The sequence below is a fragment of the Pimephales promelas genome, chromosome 15 (genome assembly GCF_988280905.1).
Source record: "Pimephales promelas chromosome 15, fPimPro1.hap1.1, whole genome shotgun sequence".
NCBI classification, from domain to species: Eukaryota; Metazoa; Chordata; class Actinopteri; order Cypriniformes; family Leuciscidae; genus Pimephales; species Pimephales promelas.
Genome location: NC_142783.1, coordinates 7,476,392 through 7,502,913, shown reverse-complemented (window position 1 = coordinate 7,502,913; position 26,522 = coordinate 7,476,392). Strand labels below are relative to the sequence as shown.

The window sequence follows — 26,522 nt, the reverse complement described above, 5'->3', positions numbered from 1 at the left end:
AATGACATCCTGTAACCTGCACAAACTTTATTTTTGCTGTTTGATAAACGTAAACACACAGCAGCCTTATTAATAGGAGTAAGGTCTTAGTTAATACAAAAACATAAATCTTACTAGCACACATGTATCCCAAAGAATATGTCAAATAATTTTTAGGCAAATGTAAAAATGATTAAAGCATTCCTATAGCTGTTTTCTGGGCAACCCCGTCTCTTCCTCTGATCAATACAGAGTTTGAGACTAGAAGCCTCATTTATAAAATGTGTTGAAACGTCAAATGCTGTTTTTATAAATATGAATGTTGGCGTGGATTTTAATGTATGCACTCTCTAATATCAAATCTGTGCATACATGTTGTATAAATAAGGACCATCGAGTTTGATTTGGTTCTTATACTCTTGCCCACAATGTTTTTCAATTTCTACCATAACGTTATGTTAAGCTCCACCGCGTTTTCACCAAAACCTTAAAGAGTGCTTAAGTGTCAAAACCAATGCACTTTTTTTTTTTTTGTTGAAAAACTTTAGCTGATTTAGCCACATTCACCTCAGTGCTGCTGGCTACTCTACTAGTACTAGTCTGCATACTCCATTCAAGAACCAAAAAAAATGCAATTCATGCCAGCTGCTGAAAATGTCACATTGAGAGTCTGCTGTTTCCTGAGTTAGCGGTTCCCAGTAACATTTTCCTCTATTGTGGTGTGAAGGTGAAGCCCTTTACGGTTGCTGCCCGACTGTCTCTTTTCCTGATGCTTGAGTCTCAGCTCCTCTCTGAATTCATAGTCGATGAGGCCTTGATTCTCCTTACAAAGCCGGCTGTAGGCGTCTGCTAAAGCCCTGAATTCAGAAATGGAGATCTCAGTGGGCCGCAGTGTGGGATCCACATCAGCACTGCGCAGCAACTCTTCTGTCAGATCCAGACGCTGAGACTCGGGGAACAGCATCCTGCAGGAAAGAAGAAAACACTCATCACACGCTGACACAATGAGTTAATGTAGAAAACTTGAAAAGTTGCATGGAAGTGACGTTATGTGGTCTGTGCGGATGTTCGCTTTGCTTTTCTTGTTTGCCGAGCGCCGTGACGCCTGTGGTTTATACATCTGCTTGTATTACAGATTGCCTTAATGTATTTATTGTGTCCGAATGTTGTTTTGGAATGTTGCAAGTTAGGAAGAATTCCAGTGAGGAAAAACAGTCATGACTATTTTTAGAACAAACACAAAACAAACACAACAAAAATACTGTATATAAAAGCTATTCACATGAGCACATTGAAACTATTTTATACATTCATTAATGTGATTCACTGCTAGGAAGAAAAGACATGGCAACTAGTAGCTGACCAGATGCAGACACACAGCTGAAGGAGACTGATAGCATCTGAGGTTCACATGAGGTAACATAAAAAGAAGCAGGGAAGCCAGAAATCTGCCCAAATGGCCCTCACACTCCTCACTCCAATGATAGATACAGGGGTTGGACAATGAAACTGAAACACCTGGTTTTACTACACAGTACACAATAATTTGTTAGAATGGTGAGGGCCTCATTTTGCATCCAAATACAGCACCAATTGACAGATAGAAGTCCTTCACAGTGACCAGAGGGATTATGAGCCGTTCCTCTTCCAGAACAGTGTCCAGGTCACTATATGATGCTGGTGGACTCGCTCCTCCAAAACACCTCAATAATATTCAGATCTGGTGACTGTCAGACCATGGGAGATGTTCAACGTCACTTTCATCTTCATCAAACCCTTCTGTCACAAGTCTTGCTGTGTGTGTTGGTGCATGATCATGCTGATACACGGTTTGAGCATCAGGTGCCAGGTAGTCCTCGGCAGTGTCGTGTCCATCAAATACAATCAGGATTGTCATGATATTGGAGCTCAAACCATCACTGATCCACCCGTGCTTCACTCTGAAGATTGGCCGCCAGGCATGTAGATGTGAAACCTCCAACATTGGCCAGTGTTTCAGTTTCATTGTCCAACCCCTGTAACTGCTGAGTTACTTCCGATCCTTATTTTTGTAACACTTTACTTAAAGGGATACTCCACTTTTTCCGGAAATAGGCTCATTTTACAACTCCTCCAGAGTTAAACGGTTGAGTTTTACCATTTTCAAATCCATTCAGCTGATTTTCTGATATTTAGATTTTTATCAGATATTTATCTGATATTTATCAGTAACCAGACAGTTTCTGGTCTCATTGACTTCCTTAGTATATTTTTTTTCCAACTATGGAAGTCAATAATGAGACCAAAAACTGTCTGGTTACTGATATTCTTCTAAATATCAGAAAATCAGCTGAATGCATTTGAAAATGGTGAAACTCAACTGTTTAACTCTGGGGGAGTTGTAAAATGAGCCTATTTCCAAAAAAAAGTGGAGTATCCCTTTAAAGCCTTTATGTATAATGCATTATGAATGTATTTATAATGCACATTATAGGCTAATGCATTAAATCGTATCATAAAAAATTGTAACCTAAGTTCCAGGCTGGTGTGCATTACAATACTTGCAGATTCCTAGTTAAATCTGATTGGTTGACATGTTTTAAAGGATTATACTCCAAAGGTGTTCAATGCATAATGAATTAACTGTGGTTACAATAATTCATGAGACCATACAATGCATAACAAGGCATAATGAATTAATAATAGTTTTATAATTCATTATACATAAAGGCTTAAAGTAAAGCATTACCCTTTTTGATGAGTCTTGGTCCACTTCCAAACGAACTCTGGTGCGATCGCTGAGATACACTCCTTACACATTTTATAAGCTCTTCAGGAGTTCTCAGCTGGTCAAAATAGCATCATATGAAGGCTAAGCACATTTAACCCCAAACACAGCATTGTTTTGGATGTTCAGTAATTTCCATTGAGAAATATATGTAATAAAAGCCTACCATTCAGGTTGTGAATGTATCCCTATGCCTTTAGGTTCAGTATCTTTAGGTTTGGTGTTAAAATGCTAATGTGAACGCTAAAAGGAATGCTAAAAAAATATTGGTCCGGACCAGACAAGCTAAGCGAACCGAACTACATGTGTGAACACTCTTGGATTGTCAAAAAGGTTGTAGTTCAAGTCTTTTTTTTTTCCACAACCTTTGTTTTCACAAGTTCCTTGTCCACTCAAGTTATGAGAGTCCAATGCTGGTCCTGGAGAACCAGTTTCCAGCAGAATCTAGCTTGAACGCACTGCACACCAGCCTGGAAGTATGTAGTGATCCTGGCTGTTTCTATTAAACACCTTAATTAGCTACAGGTTCAGGTCACTCCTGACATATACCATGTTTTGCTGGATGCACCGAGGTACACAACAGTACAAGAAATTGCGCAGACTTACTTCAATCTCTTGTTCATTCACCTCTAAATAAGGAGTCTACCCTGATTAAGGTAGCCAGATTAAACACATTGAGAATAGGAGCAAAGAGAGTAGTTTTGAAAAGTAGTTGAAAGAAAGCCTGGGAAAATGCTTACTGGAGTCCTGTGCGACAGTGCTTCCTCCGGAACTGGAAGGCGTTCTTGACAATCTTCTCGACCAGCTTGAAGGGCTGCTGGATCTGGGGCTGAGCCAGCGGAGTGAAGTGCACCACCCCCACATCCACCTACGCACACCGCGGGGTGATGACACAGACACACACACACACACACACAGTGTTAGATTCAGACATGGAGACCATATTCAGGAGCTACTGCCACTCGAGTGAAGGTGTGAAACGGAATGTAAACTAGCCAGAAAAAGGAATATACGCATGAAGAAAAGCAGAGGGTTTGGAGAGGAAGCGGTCGGTGATGCTGCATGACGACAGGCCAGTTACGGTTGCTACAGTAACACCTGTTTAAAGGACCATCAAAACACGCCTCTTCAAATGTGAATAGTAAGTCTCTATTTACACTGTTGCTTCCTAAAATGTTCTTATGCTGCTGTAGGGGGATGCTCAGCTTTGCTCTGCCCTGGTTCACCGATCACCACAAGGGACGGGGATTCTTTTCATTATGCAAACCCGGCAGACGTCTGCGGTGCCCAGACTAAAATCTGTTTCTCTCGCGTAATTGTGTTATGAAAACATCATTTTGGTCTCTCCCGAACCAGTTACAAACCTGTAGCAGTGCATGATTCAGTCTTCTATAAAAATGTACGGGAATGTCCCTATAATGGACACGAAAGAAAACACAAACTGATTTGTACTGCATTTCCGGCTCACTGTAGTTTAACATAACCATAAACACCTGGTTGAGCTGCAATCAAGCAGGACTCTTGACTTCGGTTAGATTATACTCTTGGACTTTAAATACGAGCAGGATAAAAAGCGTTGAAGCTCCTTTCTGGGGTTTAAGGCTACAAAAAAGCAATAGACTGAAGAGATGAGAAGTGAAGATGTGACAAGAGCTTTCAGAAACCATTGACTCATCTGCCTCAGCTGTGCAGGAGGAGAACACATTCAGAAAATCAATTTGGCCCACTGTCATTTACCCCACCCGAGATGCTGGTTTTAAACTCAAACACTCAAGCCCTTTTTTTCTCAGAGGTCTGAAATTTTGACCAGGTACATTCAAGTCCCTAACAATTCCCAAAGAAACATTTAGGAGCAACCAAATAAAGTTATTTAGCGACCCTTACATTTAATTCAATATTCCACAATAATACTGCCTGCATTGACAATATTATACGAGAACTGAACTGAGCTGGAATACTTCAAAACAAAAATAAAACATCCCTGAACTTACTTGAGCTGGACTGTGACGCTTTTTTTTTTTTTTGCATTATTTTCCTGTTATCACTGTAAAGTTGCTTTGAAACAATCTGTATTGTAAAAAGCACTATATAAATAAATGTGACTTGACTTGACCTTAACCAACTAATAATTCTCTTCTGATAAAATAGACTTATGAGAAACCGTCACCTTAAACCAATTCCATGCAACTGACCATTGAAAATACATTGTTTGTGGTTAGTCAGTATCATGGCCCAGTTCCATGATTCTCTCTCAGACAACACTCCTGTCTTTGAGTGTGATCTTACAAGAGAAAAACATTACACGCAATGTGTGGAGGTTGTTAATGAGAGTAGTAAGTAAAACGTACCACTACTTGCACCTGAGCAGAAGTGCTACATTACTGCAAAGGGTGTGAAGTTTAATTTGTCGTTTGGAATGAAGAATGATCAAATCGAGGTGGCAGTCCCTCGGGGCAATCTGAGTAACCATTATTTCCTTTACATAACTGCCAGAGAACAATGGAGCTGGGAATGCATACAGTGAGGGGAAGGAGAAAATAGTCCTGCAATGAGTATGGATACATTAATCATGACAGCACTTTCAAAAGACAACCACTTTTACTTCGGCTCAGATGAAGCAGCAGAAAGAGAGGATGTAACGGTGGAGGCTGACAGGCTTTCGCTAGAGAGGCTTGTTTTTACTGTAAGGTTGTTCGTCCCACGCTCCGTGAATCGCCCAAGGCATCGATGGGAACCAAAGGCACTACTGATGTGCTTCTCAGATGTGAAAGGATTCTCATGGAGTCTCTCTCCAGCCTATGAGACTACAGGCTTTTAAGGTGTCTGGCTGAAGACAAGGCAAGATGGACAGTGAGAGTAAGCATGGTAAGAGGGCCGAACACACAGTGAATATTTCAAAACTTTAAGAATGCCAGAAAAGCACGACAACGGCATGCTGAAAACTGAGAAGTTTATCCTTTGAGTTTCCCTCATACAGACGACACCATTGTCAAAACGATCCCAATTCACACGGATCAGTGAAATAACTAAAATCGCTGCATTCTGCTGCCAGGCCATTAGAAGGTGATGAAACGCTATAGACTGAACACGTAATACGCATGTGCATGACGTCATCGTCTTCGTGTTTTTGTTGTTTACAATTAAACTTGTAACTTGAAAATCGTTTTCCAAACTTTGTGTTTTCGGGCACCCAAAAGCATTTTGATTGAACAGTAAATTCATAAGAACAAGCACACAGGCAATAAATCAAGGTAGTGTGGAAACCCGTGCACTCCCCTCTTGGACAGCAGAGAGTAATTCCCATTTATTATCATGAATTTAAACAGCCATTTCTGTAGCAGCCGCAATAAGACCATTTTGACATCTGCGTTACAGGCAAACCGCTACAGCAGGGTAATGAAATGACTCCAACAGCAATTGTGAATAAACAAATGAATCTCATTCTAAATTATGAAAAAGCACACAAATAGGGGAGGGGGAGGACACCCCTTCCCTGAAGAAATGACAGTTTCAATGTGCACTCAAGCTTCTGCACATGAAACCTAGAGGTGATAAACTCAAGGTAACACGCATGTAATAGCTTTCTGTGCCTTAACACGTCAGCTCCCAACACATCTATATTCCCTGGATACAGTACATGTTAACATCACCCCTTACACATTATTTATTTACTTATCAGCACAATCCAAGCATCAGCACTTAATGCATGTCCTCCAATGTGAGGACATAAACCTCCACTAAAGCCCAAATGCATGTCAATACTTCCAAATATATGAGTATGCTACAACTTCAGCTTCACCGGTGTAGAAATCCTGATTTTTAAACCTGATAAGAGTTTACATATCTTGTTTACAAAAAAAAAACAAAAAAACAGGATAGATAGAGAGATAGATAGATAAATAGATGACATTGGTTTCGTCCTTTTATCATTTCTAAACGAATGGCATATAGCCACTCCCACCCTGCAGCGCGGAGAGGACGGATGGAGGACGGAGGGGTTTATAAGGGTGGGGGTGCAGGGGTGTAGGGGTTTATAAGGGTGGGGGTGTAGTGGTTTGGAGGGGCAGCAGCTGTGAGTTCATCCTCCTGCAGAGTGAATGTTGCTGCTCATTGCCAAGTCAAATTATGATTAGGGTGATAGTGGTGCATTGCCGCTATAGTAAAACTCCTTAGCAGGTGAAAGGGACATTTACCATTATACATAATTTGGTAGGTGCCAAAGTGGGTAATGGTTTGTGACAGAAAAAAAGGACATGAGTGTTTGTAGACAATACCAAAACATATCTCTTTTTTCTTCACAGCTTGTTAGAATTCTAGACATTTTAACATTCAGTAAAAAAAATTAAACCGCATATATTTTGATAAAAGGCCACATCTAGTAACAGCATGATAAAAGGTTGTTAAAAATAACAATGATTTGTTATGCACTGACTGAACACAAGAAAAAAAGAAAAAAATATCTGTAACGTTACATCAAAAGATTCACCGGGATATTCAAGATAACGTTAGACCTACATATCTTAAGCCAGTTTGGTTATCTAGTAACGTTAAATGTAATAATTTCAGGACGTTTTCAATATATTTAAGGTCTTTCCATATTTGTCAATGAGAATTAATCTACTCAATATCCAAAACATTTAATATACATGTCGGAACACTATTAAAATATGAACAAACCAAGCTATTGAGTTATCCCATTTTTTCCTCATAGAAAAATTTAGAGTTAGAGCGTTGAATATTAACGTTAAATAGAATAAAAAGCGTACTAAAAGCGAGGGTTTAAATCGCTAAGGGAGCAAATAACAGACTTTCATGCGCGGGAAGTTAAGAGCTCGCGCTGCTGCGTGACGTAGAGCATCATTCTTCCTAGCAGCTTTGATAACAGCCTCGTCTCTCCATCACTAATGTCCGCTGCTGCTGGAGACACAGATACCATGAACCGATCGCTAACGACACATCTAAGGGCGTTTATACTCGGTTTACATATTTAGCAGTTTGTGTGTGTGTGTGTTTATGCTCGGAAACCTGACGCGTCATAGCTCGCTCTGCACCAGCCGAGGTAAGTACAGGATTTCTGCATTCCGCTCCGTGTTAAACCGCTATGAGTCATAACCTAAAACATTTCTGTTATTGCCTTAGTAACACGAAATTTGTGTTGTGCGCTCGTATGTCTGAAACGATACTTTATTTAATTTACCTGACCGTATGGAAAACTGAATCAGACTCCAGTGATCAAATATCGCATCAATGCGTGCATGTACTGCCCCCCCCCCCCCCTGCTAATAACTCAGCTCTCCAGTCTAGATATGTGCGTGAGGCATGAACAGGAAAGCACTAAAATCACAGTAAGGAACCTGCTTCCTCATCATCCTGTGTTCACGCTTCTCTTTGTTCCCAGTGCGCTGGGGGAGGAGGAGGACACTGGTTTAATTCTCTCACTTGCTTCCTCAGGCAGGCGGTGGTGCTGAGGAGTCTCTGTCGACTGAGAAGGGACTGAGCAAAGCCTGTGTGGATGTTGGCCGGGTTCAGGAGCGCGGCAGGATGGCGTCCACAGGCACGCAGATCTTCGCCTTCGTGCTGGCATTGCTAGGCATCCTCGGTGCCACGGTGGCCACGTTACTCCCCAACTGGAAGGTGAGCGCGGATGTTGGTTCGAACATCATCACAGCCATTTCGCAGATGCAGGGTCTGTGGATGGACTGCACCTGGTACAGCACTGGCATGTTCAGCTGTACGCTTAAATACTCAGTGCTGGCGCTGCCCGCGTACCTGCAGACGGCACGCACCACCATGGTGCTTTCATGCGTGTTGGCAGCTCTGGGGTTGTGTTTGGCCTCTCTGGGTTTGAAGTGCACTCGGTGGGGTGGCGGACGCCGTGCTAAACGCCACGCCGCCATGGCGGCCGGCTCATGCTTTCTGGCCTCGGGCTTCCTCTGCCTCGTCCCTGCCTCCTGGTACACGAATGAGGTTATAGTCAGTTTCCTAGACGCCAATGTGCCGGAAAGCAACAAGTTTGAGCCGGGCGGTGCCGTCTACGTAGCCTTCATCTCGTCTGGTTTCCTTTTCGTGGGGGGATCCATTTTCTGTCTGTCCTGCTCGGGTAAGCGACATGGCCCACAGGATTTGATACTTCTCCCTCCAGACAAACTCCTCATGCAGCAGCAACAGCAACTTCTGCAACAACAGCAGCAACAGGAGCAGCTCCAGCACCAGTACTGTTCTCTCTCACCGCTGGATAACAAGACTGGATACAGCCTGCAGGACTATGTGTAAGAGACCGACCGTTCAAGAGCAAGACAAGTGCGATGCACTGCCACTCCACCTCTTGGCTCTTGTGATTACAAAATGAAAGGGCGAGAGAGACCCTTTCCTTTCCTTTCCACCGCTTTCCTTTTTAAGATCAGCAAGCACAAATGGTGGAAGTATTCCCTGATGTGTCGTCTCGAAACGGACAGATTGTGAATACTGAGGGGCGAGTGGCAGAAACGCTGCAGTAGCACATGAAACCAGTGTGAAAGACTGAGCAAGATGATAATAAATGCACATATCCAGCACCACAGTAAATCTTATTAAAGTGTTCCTCTGGGAAAGGATTAGCAACAAGGAAATGTTTATGCTACTTATAAATCCCCAACTCCCCCCTTCCCAAAGATCTGAACTCAGAAGCAATCGTTTAGCTGCTAACAATCGTTTGGTAACCTCTGTTTAAAAGTAAGATGGCAATATGTCTCTAAGAGGCAATAGTATGGGAGAGCCCGTTTGGGAGATTCTTTGCTTTTCTTTTTACTTTAGTAATGGTTGTGTTAATGAAATCTCTTGTCTTATTTTGGTAGCTGATAGGATGATTGATATTCTGCCTAAGCATGCTTTCTGGAGCCTGTGCATAATGCAGTGGAATGCCTGATGTAGACTGAATTGTAGCCATATAGCCTGTGCCTAAAGAGCTGTAGTTCATAAACCGCCGAAACTGTTTGGAGACGGTGGGAGGAGAGAGTTGCTGGGTCAGGCATGTTTGGGAAACCCATATGGAGGCTGAGAGGAGACTGGCCCTTCTTACGTCAAATGGACAATGTAATGTTGTTTTGTTGAACATTTTAATACTTTGCCCCAAACAAAAGCAAGCTGCCTTCAGCTCAGCGCATGCTGTTTGCCATTCCATCACACACACACATTCATACACACACAGTGCTGCATGTGTGCTTTTTACTCATGCTGCTACTCACTGCCATAGAAATGGGATTTTACCCCTAAATATGTGTATTGTCTAGGGGTCGTATCTCTCTGCACACTCGGAGACGCCTGGAGGCTGTCATGAATCTCTCCAGATAACAGCGGGGGGGTGGGGGGGTCCTAAAGACAAAGCCTCTGCAACACACACTCTCTCTCTTAGACGGGAGGATCCCTGTCCTGCTGACCAACTCCAGTGTAATCTGTAGACAATATGTGCAGCAGTTTTGTCTTAGAGACAAACATCAACAAAAGCAAAGACGAGATTGAGTTTCAGTAATTGGCAGCTCTTTCATGGCACCTGATGAGTCTGCAATATGGTTATGTCCACTCTCAATTGCCAAATGACGTCTCCAAATGCCTCAGCAGTGGATCTGCTGACAGATTGTGCCCTACAACGGGTTCTTTAAATCGCCTTAAAGCAATATTTCGGGTTATTCTTAATGGCTATGGACATCATCTGTGGCATGCTGTCAATTACCACATAAAGGGAAACAGTTATACATTTAAAGTAGTTTATTGTTTTATTTCTGTCTTCCAGTGTTATTACTGTACAAGTGTAAAAGCATTTCTCATTAGTTTTCACAGACTTGATAATACCAATGACTGCTAGCCACCAATGCAGTTATATATATATATATATATATATATATATACACACTAGTCAAACATTTTTTGGTGAACAAACAGCATGCCACAAATGCTGCCCATAGACCTCAAACTTCACGATCATACTCGACCTCCCTTGATGCTTGCCATCCCGTTCTTCCTGAGCGCTTACAGTATGGATGCCGCCGGAACAGTTGCATGCCATGTGCCAGTTTGCCAATGCATGTACACACAAACCCCTCCCCCCATAAGCATGCAAAATAACTTGTGCCAAGAGTTGAGTAAGAGTGTGTGTGTGAGCTTGGATGCAGCCGTGCGTTTCTATGCTGCTGAACGGAGGAATGCAATTTCAGTGTTGTTCTACTGGCAAAAAGAGCTTTGGCAGTGATGGATGGCACAGCGCATTCTTCCTCTCAAGCAGATTCCCACAGGAGAGCAGATGGTGTTGCCCAGATCGCCCCCTGCAGGCTGAGCGGGCACTCGAGGGCAGATCACACCAGCGCATGGACAACAACAACTGCACATGCACCGTTACTGAATGCAATAACCACTCCTCCTACCCTCCAAAGTGACAATGCACTGAAATGTTACAATTGTGAATGTGCCAAACCCCCATGACTACTTTTGCAAATGTATGTGCAGGTGTAACCGTTCTGTTTGCCAAATGCGAGATGATTTTACGTTTTTGAAAGTCTGTCGTCTGTAACGAGAGATCATTTATAAATATAACTTGCACACTTTCCCCCCTAAAATTCCAAAGCACAACAATTCCAGGATGACAAAGTGTTCAGGTTCAGCGTGGGCAGGCTTGAAAGGACTGAGACCATTTCAATTGTGCTTTGGGATTTCATATTCATTACAGCTCTGCAAAGATTGCGTTTATTTATTTTTTTAAATTAATTTACTGAGAGCACCGTTCAACACCCAAGCATGTTCACAGCAAATCTTCTTTATAAGAAGACAAACATTTACACCTTTAATTGTGTAACCTCATTTGAAAGCAATTTATTTTTTGTTAGCCAAACATGCTAAAAGATACACTGAAATGAAGATGATCATCTGTAGATAGTATTACCAATAGAGGTTTTGTAATTATAAAGAAACTATTCATATATTGTTACGGTGCAGCTTGTTTATTAGCACGCTAGGAGGAGGAAAAAAAGAAGTTTCATATGACCCAGCCCTCGTTTTTTGTTCAGGGGCCAATTTGATGATTCCTGATTGGATAAATGAGGCTTATATTTTGGTGTATGCTTCTGCACTTCTTAATTTTGCAGAGGATATGGTTCAAATATTTCTGTACTGTTCTCTGTGTGCTTGTGCAAGTAGTTATATTTTTATTAATAAAAAAATGGTGCATATGTTCTTAAAAAACATTTAAGTCTTATTTAATTCATTTGTGCTGCTTTGTTCATGTAAAGACAACAGTCACTTCTGAACACATTCTTTCAAATACATTTACTGACAACATCAAAAATGAATAAATCAAATCAGAACTCATTTGTTTTCTAGATAACCACTAAAAGAGTATTCAACGAATACATATGCATATAGTAGGAATTATATTAAAGGATTATGCATTTCAAAAGGTATAAAGTACATTTGCTTACATCATGGCATATTTGTTGTACTGCCTTTAAATTAGGTTTTTTGATTATCAAAAATTATCTTTTTTTGCTGAAAAAAAAATCAGCATCACAATATCGAGAATTTCAAAGAAAACAAACTTTCATAATAATAATCAGGGGGGTTATTACAAAAATAACAATAATAAGGGGGATTTGGTCCTGATCACATAACACAGCTTGATTCCCATTAAAGATCTAATGAAATGAAATCTGTGTGTTACCATAAATTCATTTCAAAGGTCTTTGCCCTTTATGGCCCTTTGCCCAGGGATTGGGGCTCAGATGTTTGAAAGATCCTCAAATCACAAGGCTAACTTCACTGCAAACGTGCACACTCCCAACACTACTGTGATGACCATATTCTTTGTAACATTACACAAGGGTGAAATACTCCATTGCTTGTCTTCATGCAAATATGTGGTGCTAATTTAATTCATTTCTGTCATGTAATACCAGCTACACTGATTAAATACCATCGGCCATCAAAACCCCATCAGCAGTAATGGCGGCCGAATCCATAGACAACCAATCCGTCATTGGCAATCCGTCAATGACTACATTCAGTTATTGCCAAGCATTTTCTATTTTAGCATTATTATTTTAAGATTAAGTGGATTATCTTCATAATGAGCAATGTGGAAAATAGAACATGACTTTCAGACACCGTGTGTGGATGACCTTGCCCTGCAGGAGACACTTCTGAGTCTGTATGTACGTACACGTACGCGCGCACACACACACGCGCGCGCGCACACACACACACACACACACACACACACACACACACACACACACACACACACACACACACACACACACACACACGAATAACACTGCCCTTCCTTGGTGCATTGTGAACTGCTGAGACAGGCAGTATAGAATGCCAAGATAAAAGAGCCTGCATGAAAACCACATTTTTTTCCAATTCATAGAATTAGATATTTCCATCCAAACAACCACTCTAGGTTTGGAGGACATTCTTTTAAATGGTAGTGTAAATAAAAGATTATTGAAGCAGGTTTTACAAGAATATACAACTTCAGTCTTGCTACTTCAAATTATCATGATTTTATTCAATGTGTTAGCCTACTTTTAATTATGAAATTTACCATTTCTGCGTGAAAAATTGCTTCAAAAATCCTATGTCAATTTTATTAATTTACACAACATCTTAAAATTGTCTGTAAATTAACTACATTAAGTCTTTTTACAATAAACACACAAAGGAGAATACAGAAATTATTAAATACATATTAATAAAAATAAAACTGGAATAAATTATAATAAATAACTGGAACTGCAAATTTGCAAAATCTCTAAAATCTCTTTAGTCAAAACTACTATTGATATTGGTTCAAAATTCAAATAGGATATTTTTAGATTGAGCTTGAATCATAATAGATAGAGAGGATGTCTGCGGGCATTCTGAGACATTGAAATAACCTTCCTTTACTCCTGATACCTCATTTGACCCCATTTATTAAAATGGAACACTACTTATACCAAATCTGACACCATTCTACACTCAGTGAGGTTTCATTGGCTGTTGCACCATGGAACCATCACAGAAAATGGAGAAAGTGAGTTTAATGATCCTTAAAATAGACACAAAAAAGGGGGGGAGAAAATCTGGCCTTGCTCTAAAATAGCATATAATGGTTGTAGAAATGACCAGGTAATCATTTCAGAATGGCTTTTTTAAATGTGTCAGTTCAAACTATGCATTCAGAGAGATTATTGGCACTTTGTAACCTGTAACCTCATGATGTTTTGTTATTAGCACACTGACAATGATTAGTACATAGAAACTACTTCTACAAAGACGTCAAATGCTCATAAAACCAAAAGAACCAAATCCAGGAAAAAACAAGTTACGCCACTTCTGCAGGTAGAGGATACATGTACTGTAGATGTACACAAGATAAAATTTGTTTTGAAAATAGTGCTGTTGTCGGAAATCTTTAGAGGAATATTATTGCATTACCACATACTGCATGATTTTAAAATAACTGGCATTAAAAACTAATAGTTAAATATATTTGTGATATGAAAATTGAAGAAACTGGGAAAAGCTGACAGTGATGCCGGAGTCCAGAAAAGTTTTTGCATTACATCCTTTGTTGTTCAAAGTAATTTAAGTAAGTTTGTGTTCTGCAGGTTTCCTAACAAACTGAATGACTTTGGCAGGCCTTTTAGCTCATTTCCTTTTAAAAAGACAAGCCATTCTAAAGCCATTTCCAGTCAAAGAAATATTTACAAGGAATAAATAAATAAAAACATTTATTATCCTCTCAATATCCAGACAAACATCTGCTGGAGAAGCGCTTCACTCTCTCTCAGATCAATCTCTGTCACAAGCCCTTCCTCGAGCCGTCTCGCTCTTCTCTCCTGTGTGTGTGGGAAGGACACTGCAGTAGCAGCTGGCTCCGTACAAGCACTCGCTCAGGGGACGGCGCTCGTGAAACGCGTGGGGGGTTACTGAAACACTTTCGCATCTGATGACGAGGAGAAGATAATTACATTCATTTAGTCATACTAAAGAATGCAATTATTCAGTCTAAAAGCAGAATTTTGCAGCAGACACAATGTGGGCGTCGATGACAAGTTCATCTGAATGCATTGCAGCTGAATAAGACAAACATGCAGAAATGACTTTTTTTTTATAAATGTGACTAATACAGTAAATACTAACGTGTGGCATAAGTGCTGGGGTTGAGCCTTGCGATCCACCAGGTGGGGGTGTCAAGTGCGATCCGTGACAGAGGAGACCAGCAAGTGCATTGTGGGCCTCGGGACATACAATACACGGCCAATCATAGTGGACACGAGGCTTCAAGGACAACCACAGTCACTCAATGTGACAGAACAAGGTGCCTTCCAGCGTCCACACAAAACTGCCAGACAGAAGGGGAAAAAAAGCCACATAAAAAATAAAAAAACACCCCTTGTGGCATGCCGATATATCAGCTAATGCTCATGATTATAAATAGAACTCAGTTCTGTTCGGGAACGCTGCAGCTAATTCCCTCCGACCTTACAAAGGGCTTCTGCAGGGAAATGAAACGCGATGAATCTAATAATTCAATCCATAGTCCTGAATTGCACTACATTTACACTGTTCTCTAAATACAGTGAATGAGCTCCTGCTAATTACCAGCTGCACAATAATCAGTTCTCTAATCCAGTTCATTTGACTAGAGCATAACAGGAGACTGTGTATTATACTACATGTGTGGCAACTTATTCCCAAACGTATCTTCTCTCTAAACCTGCAAGAAATCCTATTAACTTTGCACCTACTTCAGATACATTGACCAACACCAGACTACTATACCCTCCAAATATGCGTTAAAAAACAAACAAACAAAAAATCCTTTTTAAACATTCAGTGTTAAATCATGCACAATTTTTACAGTCAAATATCTCACTGATTTCTTGTAACCTTAACTCAATTTTATGAAAGCCATTATACGCATCTCTGTCATAACCATCTAAAATCTTTGCTCTTAATGTAATGACAAAAGTACTGCAGGAGGTTTGATAAGTGATTTTCAAATTCACTCAAAAATATTCATATCGAAGATTTATTTTTCTAAACAATTCCCCCATTTACAAAAAAAATAAAAATCTGCAAAAAAAAAAACTTAAAAGGAAATTAAAGAGCTATAAATGTTATGCTTCCAATTTATTTAATTCATTTTTTTTCTCTCAAAACCTCATTAGAAGAATTTGCAAGGCATAACAAAAGATGTACATGTTCAACGAATAAAAGATTGTCTGATTCTTATTGTAATCTAATAAGATCTTTATAGTTGATCCCTGAGAATCTAAATGATTTTTATTTCATATTGACTTCAGCAGAAGTTTGCAGAGCAACTAGATCTGATTCCAGTCCTCTAGGGTGAGCCTCTTGAACACAGATGGCAGTTACGTACAGCACAGTCTGTACACCACAAAAACTGGCAAAGGCAAATTTGCAGTATTACATTCTTGAACTAATATTAAAAGACAATTCACTGCTTTTAATACAAGCATCTATCAGTCTCTACAGCCAATATACCATCATGTGTAAATAGATTTTTACATTTTCTGAAGAAAGTGAATGGTGCTTGCTATTGCAAAACTTGCCACAGTGATGGTAGGGTGTTCTGGATTAAATTAATAAGCAGCTAATATAGGGTGATCTGGATGATAATAATATGTGGTTAATATAAGGTGTTCAGGGTGGCTACTGTTTTGAACCTCAATACTCCCTACCCTCAAGTGTACAATATTCTGGTCCCTAAAATATGGCTTGAGTCTGTCCTTCTACCTAAGTCTGTTCACCTATTTGGCTGATTTTATTATCCACCACACAGAAATCAGATCTTCTCAAACCACACAATTTGAGGACATTATATCCGCAGCAAACAGTGTGAGACGAACAACACACTGAAACTGTGAGCAACAGTAATGTGATGCTTAATTAGGAACTATAATATTACATTAACTGAATATTAGGTAAAAAATTGACCAGTCATTTCTCATTTAAAGGGATACTCCACTTTTTTGGAAATAGGCTCATTTTACAACTCCCCCAGAGTTAAACAGTTGAGTTTTACCGTTTTCCAATGCATTCAGATGATTTTCTGATATTTAGAAGAATATCAGTAACCAGACAGTTTCTAGTCTCATTGACTTCCATAGTAGGAAAAAAAATATACTATGGAAATCAATGAGACCAGAAACTGTCTGGTTACTGATATTCTTCTAAATATCAGAAAATCGGCTGAATGGATTAGAAAATGGAAAAACTCAACTGTTTAACTCTGAAGGAGTTGAAATATGAGCATATTTCTCAAAAAAGTGGAGTATCCCTTTAATATCATTCTACCTTTCAACAAGACTAATGTCTTCCTAACATCAGAAACCTGAGGACAAACACCAGTGAAATATGAGGATTAAATATCACACAACTAAGATTAAGATCTAAAGGCAAATTCCCACTCTTTCAGAAATGTGATTTTTTTTCTTCCAACAGGAAGGGAATAAGTGGATGGAGAATGGGCTTGTCATTAGATCTTACAAGAGTTAGCCTATGTTTTTCCCCCCAAAGAGCACAATTAAGCCTTTTTCTGTCTACTGCATCATCACTCTTGTACAATTTCTCTCGTGAGGAGATGTTTCAGTAACTTCTTGTGTGAAACCTCATGAAGCAGCATATTTATTTCATCAGCGGTGTAGAAGCCTTAGTGTGCAATGAAATAATCATCCGTGCCATTTAATCCAAGAGAATGCTCAATTCGTCCCACTTTCCTTTCTTCTTGGTTCAAAAGCACTCTGGCTGGATAAAATATTTACAAACAAGGGAACTTGTAAGGTAAGGTACTTTCTTTCATAAGACCACTCTTATCCACAAACCCCTGGCTTTCCCCAAACCCCCCAAAATCAGACCTACGCAACCCAGTGGAGTAAAACATCAAGGCTAAACTCTCAAACCTTCCCACCTTGTACTAAAGAGAGAGGCATACCAAATACCCTGTGGGCATCATTACACGCTAGCGTCGCCATCTCTGATTCCATATCTGAGACAACATTGACTCTCTGCTCTTCTAATGAGCGAACACACATGAGCAGTCAAACACACAGAGATGCAGAAATGTAAATGGCAGAAGAAAAGACTTACGGTTGGTTTTGGAACGAAGGCTCGTCCTGGGATGGTGAAACAGCTTCTGACAGTGCAGAGATATTGAGCCATGACAGAGAGACGACTTCGCTGACGGCTTCCAGTGCTGGCTGTTAACCGCTAAACATTAAACAGGGCACAAAGAGAACAAGATCTTTGTTTAAAAACCTTTAAATAAGACTAGATGTTTTAAGTCCTTTTTAATGCCACTCCAAATGAAATGCAAGACCAATATCTCATTCTAGGCATTTTCACCACAACTATTTCATCCTAAAACTGAAAATTACTAAAATATTTCAGGCTTCAGCTTAATGTCGTACTAAGCACCTTTTTTTAAAGATACTTTTTTCAGGATAGCAAACTGTTAACAAGTTAACCAAAAAATAAAATCTCATTCTCATATCAAAATGTTACTCCAAATGTTTTGTGTGATTTACAGTGTGTGTCAAATAAGGGTCTTATCAAGTGAAACGATCAGTCATTTAAAAACAACAACAACAAAGTTTACGTTTTATAAGCTCAAATGCTCACAAATTGCTCTGTTCTGTGTGACTTCTGTTCAAACTCGTTCATCAAAATGAATGAATCTTTTTCCGAGTCAATTCGTTCATTTCGTTTGTTGAAACAACCAAATGAGTCAATGGGGGTGAGTAAATTATCAGCAAAAGTTTTTTTTTTAACGTGAACTACTCTAAGTTACATGTTAAGGATCTGCAGACAACCTCTGATGCTCAAGTCCTCCAGGACAGTCTATCGACTGCAGTAGCTTCTACATGTCTTATAGTATATTCTTTCATTTTACTTTCACGATTTCTTTCCTGTGTGACTTATTATCACAAAGAGAAAATGTAACATGATAGATAGATGAGTAGATATAATGATCAATTTCAAACAGCAAAAACGACTAGTTGTTGACCCCTGTTGGACAGCTACAACTAAATTTGTAAACGAAACATTTTTAAACCTTGTTTTTTGTGGTATTGTTCGGTTTGGAGGCGGTGTTGAACTTACTTCAGCCACCTCTTTCTGGAAGGTCAGTGTAAGCCTTGTGCGCCCAAACATAAAGAACCCGGTTCGGTTGGACATCTGTTCCAGCCACTTTATAATGAGAGGAGTCGACACACTGAAGGGCAGGTTCCCAATGATATGCAGGTTGGGGGGAACTGAAACACACAAACTCATATTATACGCTGAAGAACCTTTCATACAACAACAGAGTACACAAATGATGTTACAGCGGAGAATACATGACCTTTGTTAAGCAGCCACTTATACCAACCAGAAGAGGATCCTGCTTTTGTTATTATGAAAATACAAACCAAATTCAGTTGCTGATCAATTAATACACAACCTCACTACATGCTATTATACACAGAAAAATGCATACATTCATAAGACTGAATACATTCAGGTAAGCTGACCTGAGAAGAAAGTGGTGGTTGCATCTTACGGTTCTTACAATGTACTGAACAGAGAGGCAAAATGGAAGGACTGGAGTGTACATTTTGAAAGAGTGGGTGTAATGCCTGATCCAAATTCTAGCAAGAACTGGCACCCAAAGCAAAGATTTGTGAAACGAGAGAACGGACAGATTAAAATAAAGTTAAGCTGCTGCATTTGGACACGGAAAATAACAAATGTGAGACAATTTTCTCTTATTATAGAAAAACATTTTTATAATTTTACCAACCAATTATTTTTATGTTATTAAAATAATGACAATTCAGACAGGACTTTAGGAGTCCAACCAATTCTGTTCACATATTTAATATATACAAAAAGCCTCCTCGGCACCCTAATCAAATATGAGCAAAATTATAGGAAATGATTATGAAAAATTAATAAATTATCTACCTCAAAACTAGTTTCCCGAAATTACTGGCACACTTAGAAATTCTTAAGAGTAAAATCGAAGTCAATAATTGGGTCCTGGAGTGTCAATGTCCTGCGGAGTTTTGCTCCAATCCTAATCAAACACACCAGAACAAGCTAATCAATGTCTAAAACGCTAAAAGAAGTTGTCATGGCCATCCGTGTCCACTGTCCACTGACCAAAACCCAGTGGAAAACGTGGGACGAGCTAAAGAAGAAAGTATACATAGTGTGGATCTCTGAATCTGAAGGAATTCAGAAAGGGGAAAATAATCTGCCATATGTTCATCAACCTTATTACACATTAAAAGATTCAAAACTGTTATCTAAACCAAGTGAAATTAAACTGAAATATTAAAATTAAATAAGTGGAACACATTTATTAAAAAAAATGTTTTAGTGTAAGACTTTTGTGGATAAGAAGATAAAAAGCCAAGGCAATTTGCCACAATCTGTATTGCTCATATTTACCAAGGATGCCATAATTATTTATTGAAATTCATTGTAATGCTTACCATCGTCCCATGTCTTGGCTATGTGAGCTGGGAACCCTCTTTCCAGTCTGTGTGTGAGAATATCTCCATGTACAATCCTCATTCTTCCAGGGGCAGCCTCAGACAAAAGCTGAAAAACCAAAAGAAGAATATTAATGCTTATGAAGCCAATTAAAACAATAAACTAAATGACTGTCCCTGTAGAAGTAAGTAACGAGCACTGTAAGAAAAATTAGTAAAACAGTAATCATAGGTCTACAAGGTGTGGCACAGGTGTGATTCGGCCTCATCCACACGGACATGTGTCACAAAAAAAGAACGAGACTGTATTAGTCAGTGAACAGTAACTATAATCATAACTCAATCATAACTCAGTGCTCCTTCTGACTCAAGGCTTCTAGGCTAGACTACCACTTAGCACTGAATGCTAGAACGAGACGCTCTAGTAAGTCCACTGGCCACGTCAAGGTTTCCGCCACCTGCGCTCACAGTGCAAAAAATAAAATAAAAAATAATATATATATATATATTTTTTTTTTCTGACTTTCTATCAATGCAATATAGTGAATGACAACCACCTGTGGTCTCCAAATCATTTACATCATGGACAGTTTAGCATTTAGAGATTGATTAATGTCAAACACAACGAAAGAAAACAATGCCTTCTTGCATTTCATAATGCTTGCGAGCTTAGTGCTGCTTTTTTTTACCTATTCTTTTTCATGAATGGCAATGAGCACAAAATATTGTGGATTTAACAAGTATGCTAATAAAAAGTATTTAGTTAGCCACTGATTGTGCAAGTTCTCCTACTTAGAATGATGAGAGAGGTCTGTAATTTTCATCATAGGTACAGTTCAACTGAGAGACAAAATGAGAAAAAAAAAATCCAGGAAATCATATTGTAGGATTTTTAAAGAATTTATTTGTAAATTATGGTGGAAAATAAGTATTTGGTCACCCACAAACCAGCAAGATTTCTGGCTCTCACTCACAGACCTGTAACTTCTTCTTTAACCCTCAGGTGCTCTTCGGTCATTTCTGACCGAAAAATTTTATGTTTTGAAATGTTAAAAATCACAGCTTCATCGGAATGTTACGAAACTTGGTGACTTTTATTCCATTGGGTATGTGAACACACAAAAAAATTGAGGTCATGATCCGAGCATGCTAAGTGGTCGTAAAAAAAATAGTCACACGTGCTCTTCGGTCAAAAATGACCGACCATAGGAAATGAATGGGAAATTGACAAAAACACAAAAACTTTGAGAATTTTTGTGTGTACAATCTACAAATCAGCCACGATGCAGAAAAAAAGTGCTCAGCATTGAAGGGGTGACACTCTAAAACATCAAGAGTGCAAAACAGACATACCCACCCACCCACACACACACACACACACACACACACACACACACACACACACACTTTTATACACAAAAACCAATAAATTGTGATTAAAAAATCTGTTTTGAATTTCAAAAAAAATCACTGCTTCATCAGAAAATTACGAAACTTCGTGACTTTTATGGCAACATGTATGTGAACACACAAAAAAATTGAGGTCATGATTCGAGCACTTTAAGTGGTCGTAAAAAAATGAGATACACTTCTGCTCTTCTGTCAAACATGACCGACCATAGGAGATGAATGGGAAATTGACAAAAACAACAATCTACAACTTCAAACTACAATTTGCAATCTACAAATTGGCCATGATGCAGAAAAAAGTGCTCAACAATGAAGGGGTGACACTCTAAAACATCAAGATTGTGATATTGACACACTCACCCACACTCACAAACAGACGCACACACGCACAAATAAACACACCTATATGAACCACTGTGTCTGTAATAGAGCAATGTTGTGAGAATATGTGAAATCTATTCAATAATTCAGTCATAATGCAGGAAAAGCTCACAGCAGTGAAGGGGTGACACTAACTTCAATACTGAAATTAACACACACCTATAACAAAAAAAATAAGTAAACGTGTCCATGAACAGCTGGGAAATTCACATGCCTCTCCATAGAGAACTGTACATTTCATCTAGTGGTTGCAACATGGTTCTACGCTTTCTCTCCATACTCTTACCAGATGGCGCTAATCTGCCTTCAAACATTTTTTTGAAAGGCCTAGTCTCTATTTTAACCTAAAATACTGCTTAAAAAAATAAAAATAAAAAATGTATATATATAAAAAAAGTTTGTATTATTTTCAATGGCAAAAATGGACCATAAATATTGCATAAATATTAATAAGTAACATCAAATTGGCTCAAAATACAAAGTTAAAAAGAAAAAATATAACTGAACAAAAATAAATTGCATTGGTTTTACTGGGATGGAGAAAGTTTCATTTTTAGGTGTCCGGTCACTTTTGACCGGGAAGATAATAAGTGTGACTCCGAAACGAAGAGCACCTGAGGGTTAAGAAGCTCTTCTGTCCTCCACTCGTTACCTGTATTATTGGCACCTGTTTGAACCCGTTATCTGGATAAAACACCTGTCCACAGCCTCAAACAGTCACACTCCAAACTCAAACAAGACCAAAGAGCTGTCGAAGGACACCAGGAAGAAAATTGGAGACCTGCACCAGGCTGGGAAGAGGGAATCTACAATAGGCAAGCAGCTTGGTGTGAAAAAATCAACTGTGGGAGCAATTTAAAAAATTGGAAGACATACAAGACCACTGATTATCTCCCTCGATCTGGAGCTCCACGCAAGACCTCATCCCGTGGGGTCAAAATGATCATGAGAATGGTGAGCAAAAATCCCAGAACTACACAGAGGGATCTGATGAATGACCAGCAGAGAGCTGGGACCAAAGTAACAAAGACTACCATAAGTAACACACTACACCGAGAGGGACTCAAATCCTGCAGTGCCAGGCGTGTCCCCCTGCTTAAGCCAGTACTTGTCCATGCCCGTCTGAAGTTTGCCAGAGAGCATATGGATGATCCAAAAGAGGATTGGGAGAATATCATGTGGTCAGATGAAACCAAAATAGAACTTTTTGTTAAAAACTCAACTCGTCGTGTTTGGAGGAAGAAGAATGCAGAGTTGCGTCCCAAGAACACCATACCTACTGTGAAGCATGGGGGAGGAAACACCATGCTTTGGGGCTGTTTTTCTGCAAAGGGGACAGGAAAACTGATCCGTGTTGAGGGAAGAATGAACTGGGCCATGTATCGTGAGATTTTCAGCCAAAACCTCCTTTCATCAGTGAGAGCCTTGAAGATGAAACGTGGCTGGATCTTCCAGCATGACAATGATCCTAAACACACCACCCGGGTAACGAAGGAGTGGCTCCGTAAAAAGCATTTCTAGGTCCTGGAGTGCCCTAGCCAGTAACCAGACCTCAACCCCATAGAAAATTTGTGGAGGGAGTTGAAAGTCCGTGTTCTCCAGCGTCAGCCCAGAAACATCACTGCTCTAGAGATCTGCATGGAGGAATGGGCCAAAATAACAGCAAACCTGGTGAAGACTAACAGGAAACGTTTGACCTCTGTCATTGCCAATAAAGGTTATGTTCCAAAGTATTGGGTTGAACTTTTGTTATTGACCAAATACTTATTTTCCAACATAATTTACAAATAAATTCTTTAAAAATCCTACAATGTGATTTCTTGGATTTTTTTTTTTTCCATTTTGTCTCTCATAGTTAAAGTGTGTACCTATATGAAAATTACAGACCGCTCTCATCATTCTAAGAAGGAGAACTTGCACAATCAGTGGCTGACTAAATACTTTTTGGCTGCACTAATCTTCAAATCTAATGAATTGAAGAATGGCCAATACATATTGTAATGCCACTTTATGGTATGTACAGATACATGTATGATATACAGGGGTTGGACAATGAAACTGAAACACTGGCCAATGTTGGAGGTTTCACATCTATATGCCTGGCGGCCAATCTTCAGAGTGAAGCACGGGTGGATCAGTGATGGTTTGAGCTCCAATATCATGACAATCCTGATTGTATTTGATGGACACGACACTGCCGAGGACTACCAAACCCTTCTGGAGGATCGTGAGCACCTGATGCTCAAACCGCTCAAACCGCATGATCATGCACCAACACACACAGCAAGACTTGTGACAGAAGGGTTTGATGAAGATGAAAGTGACGTTGAACATCTCCCATGGTCTGCACAGTCACCAGATCTGAATATTATTGAGATGTTTTGGAGGAGCGAGTCCACCAGCATCATATAGTGACCTGGAAACTGTTCTGGAAGAGGAACGGCTCATAATCCCTCTGGTCACTGTGAAGGACTTCTATCTGTCAATTGGTGCTGTATTTGGATGCAAAATGAGGCCCTCACCATTCTAACAAATTATTGTGTTGTAAAACCAGGTGTTTCAGTTTCATTGTCCAACCCCTGTATACAGAAAGTTTAAACAAATTTGGAAAAAAGTTTTTTTTTAATAAAATTCCAGCCTACAATACCTTTAATGTCTGTCTGGAGAACAAACTTTTAAAATTAAAATAACATGAAACTTCAACTACAGCCAATAGAGGGCTTCAAAGCATTACTGCCATTTCCTCAAGGCTATAAATCTTTTCACAAGTTTTTTTTTTTTTATTTACATTTAGACATAATAAAATAATATTTTTTTTACTCCAAATAGTATGGGTTATGCACAATTGTTGTACACAACATTGCAAAAATAATACAAATTAACACTACTTATTTAAAACTATACATTTCTTTAAAATGAATAATTAAATTAAAAAAAATACATTGTCATGGTTTCAAATTTTGGAAAAAAAGTACACTAAGTTGAATGAACACTTCTGTCTGCCAGTTATCAGCTGGTGTCAATCTCAAAAATGGCCACATATTGGACATGACCAATTTATCGCTCTACCAAATACATTAATGTGCAAACCTGTAATCCTGGCATGAAGCGCGTGTCCTTCTCCACCACTAATAAGTCTGCGGCTCCAGCTTTTAGAATAGACCTGGTGAGACCTCCAGGTCCAGGTCCAACCTCACACACATGCGCATCCTTCAGGTTTCCAGCCTGCCGGACAATCTTATCTGAAATACAATCCATTTTGTTTAAAGTTTACATTTAGTCTGCACATTGAAATCCATCAAGTCTTGCTAACACATACAAAAATAGAGTAGTTGGGCGTACCTGTGAGTCGCATGTCGAGGAGGAAGTTCTGAGAAAGTTGTTTCTCGGCTCTCAGGTTATACAGTTTGATAATCTCCCCTATGGTAGGCAGGGGGGGTAACCGATAACTGGCCAGTTTCTGTGTCGCTGCCATCGGACATGAGCCTCCCCTCAATCACAGTGGGGATTCAAGAGTCTATTGAGCAAAATTTGAGTTGTATTAGAATTTAACACGATTTTCAGAATTTCTTAGTATTTGGCATGTTCCCCTTTTGCTTTAATGACATGCACTCAAAGAGACATGGACATCACAAACTTCTTTGTGTCATCAGAATATGATTTCAGTATACAACTTTTTATTATACGATAAAATCCCAGATGTGTTCTCAGACTTCTGTTGAGAACCCAGCCCTTCTGTTGCACAAAGAAAACCAGTATTCTCAAGTATGTTCATCCTGTAGTATCACAAGGCTTCCTCATGTCCCGGGACCTCAAGACTCATCCAGAGGATAGTCTCCATTCAATTCCTAATATTCGAGCAACACCTTGTGGTTAATAATCTGAACTGCAGCGACTTTGAGTCAAACTGTCGATTTATTACTTCAACTGACATTATTAATGGTAAAATAATATACATAGCTGTTTCTGAATTTTCATGTTTGGTTTAATTCAAATATATAACTATAATTCACCAACGGAACTCTGCTGTATTTAACGACTAACTTAAGTTAGTCTGCCCTGGCTCAGAGCACTCTTGCTTGGATAAAGTGTAACTGTTAGTGCTATAGCATACTGTAAGTATTTGTATGAAAGCAAGGCATACATCCCTGGTTGAGAGATTTATAGAAAAGACTGCATGTTAGAATCTAACGTTAGCTGCTACCAGATACTACTAGTAAAAAGACTCCGCTATGCTAACAAGACAACGCGGTGTCTCTGTTTCGTCCATTTAAAATGCTTTAAACTGTGTTTTAAAAATAAATTGTATTTCTTACTAAACAACATTATTAAACAACATCTATATTCAATAAGAACACCGCTGTTTTAAGCCAAAATACAACACAAACAGGAAACACGTTTTCCTCACCAGTGCAGCTGTCTTCCGATAGCGGAGGCGGTAACCACGACGCTATAGTCATTTCATCCAA

The 26,522-nt window shown here is 39.4% G+C and overlaps 2 protein-coding genes across 7 annotated transcripts; one reads left to right on the top strand and one right to left on the bottom strand.

The window, feature by feature from the left end:
• Positions 1-12: 12 nt before the first annotated feature.
• On the bottom strand, positions 13-26,522 carry tfb1m (transcription factor B1, mitochondrial). 3 transcript variants are annotated; one of them, XM_039651012.2, is made up of 8 exons: positions 26,462-26,522; positions 25,396-25,570; positions 25,144-25,295; positions 20,263-20,371; positions 18,887-19,038; positions 17,876-17,995; positions 3,487-3,614; positions 13-944 (listed from the first exon to the last, which is right to left on the bottom strand). In XM_039651012.2, the coding sequence occupies exons 2-8, from the start codon at positions 25,526-25,528 to the stop codon at positions 665-667; spliced, it is 1,074 nt and encodes a 357-aa protein (XP_039506946.2). In that variant the 5' UTR covers positions 25,529-25,570; positions 26,462-26,522; the 3' UTR covers positions 13-664. The 3 variants fall into 3 exon arrangements, with proteins under 3 accessions (XP_039506946.2, XP_088976198.1, XP_039506947.2); XM_089120072.1 differs by lacking the exon at positions 26,462-26,522 and adding an exon at positions 26,383-26,455; XM_039651013.2 differs by lacking the exon at positions 26,462-26,522 and adding an exon at positions 26,370-26,439.
• LOC120462383 (claudin-20) lies at positions 3,623-11,958 on the top strand. 4 transcript variants are annotated; one of them, XM_039651019.2, is made up of 2 exons: positions 3,623-3,887; positions 8,198-11,958. In XM_039651019.2, the coding sequence occupies exon 2, from the start codon at positions 8,288-8,290 to the stop codon at positions 9,017-9,019; it is 732 nt and encodes a 243-aa protein (XP_039506953.1). In that variant the 5' UTR covers positions 3,623-3,887; positions 8,198-8,287; the 3' UTR covers positions 9,020-11,958. The 4 variants fall into 4 exon arrangements, with proteins under 4 accessions (XP_039506953.1, XP_088976199.1, XP_039506952.1 ...); XM_089120073.1 differs by lacking the exon at positions 3,623-3,887 and adding an exon at positions 4,759-5,611; XM_039651018.2 differs by lacking the exon at positions 3,623-3,887 and adding an exon at positions 6,790-7,805.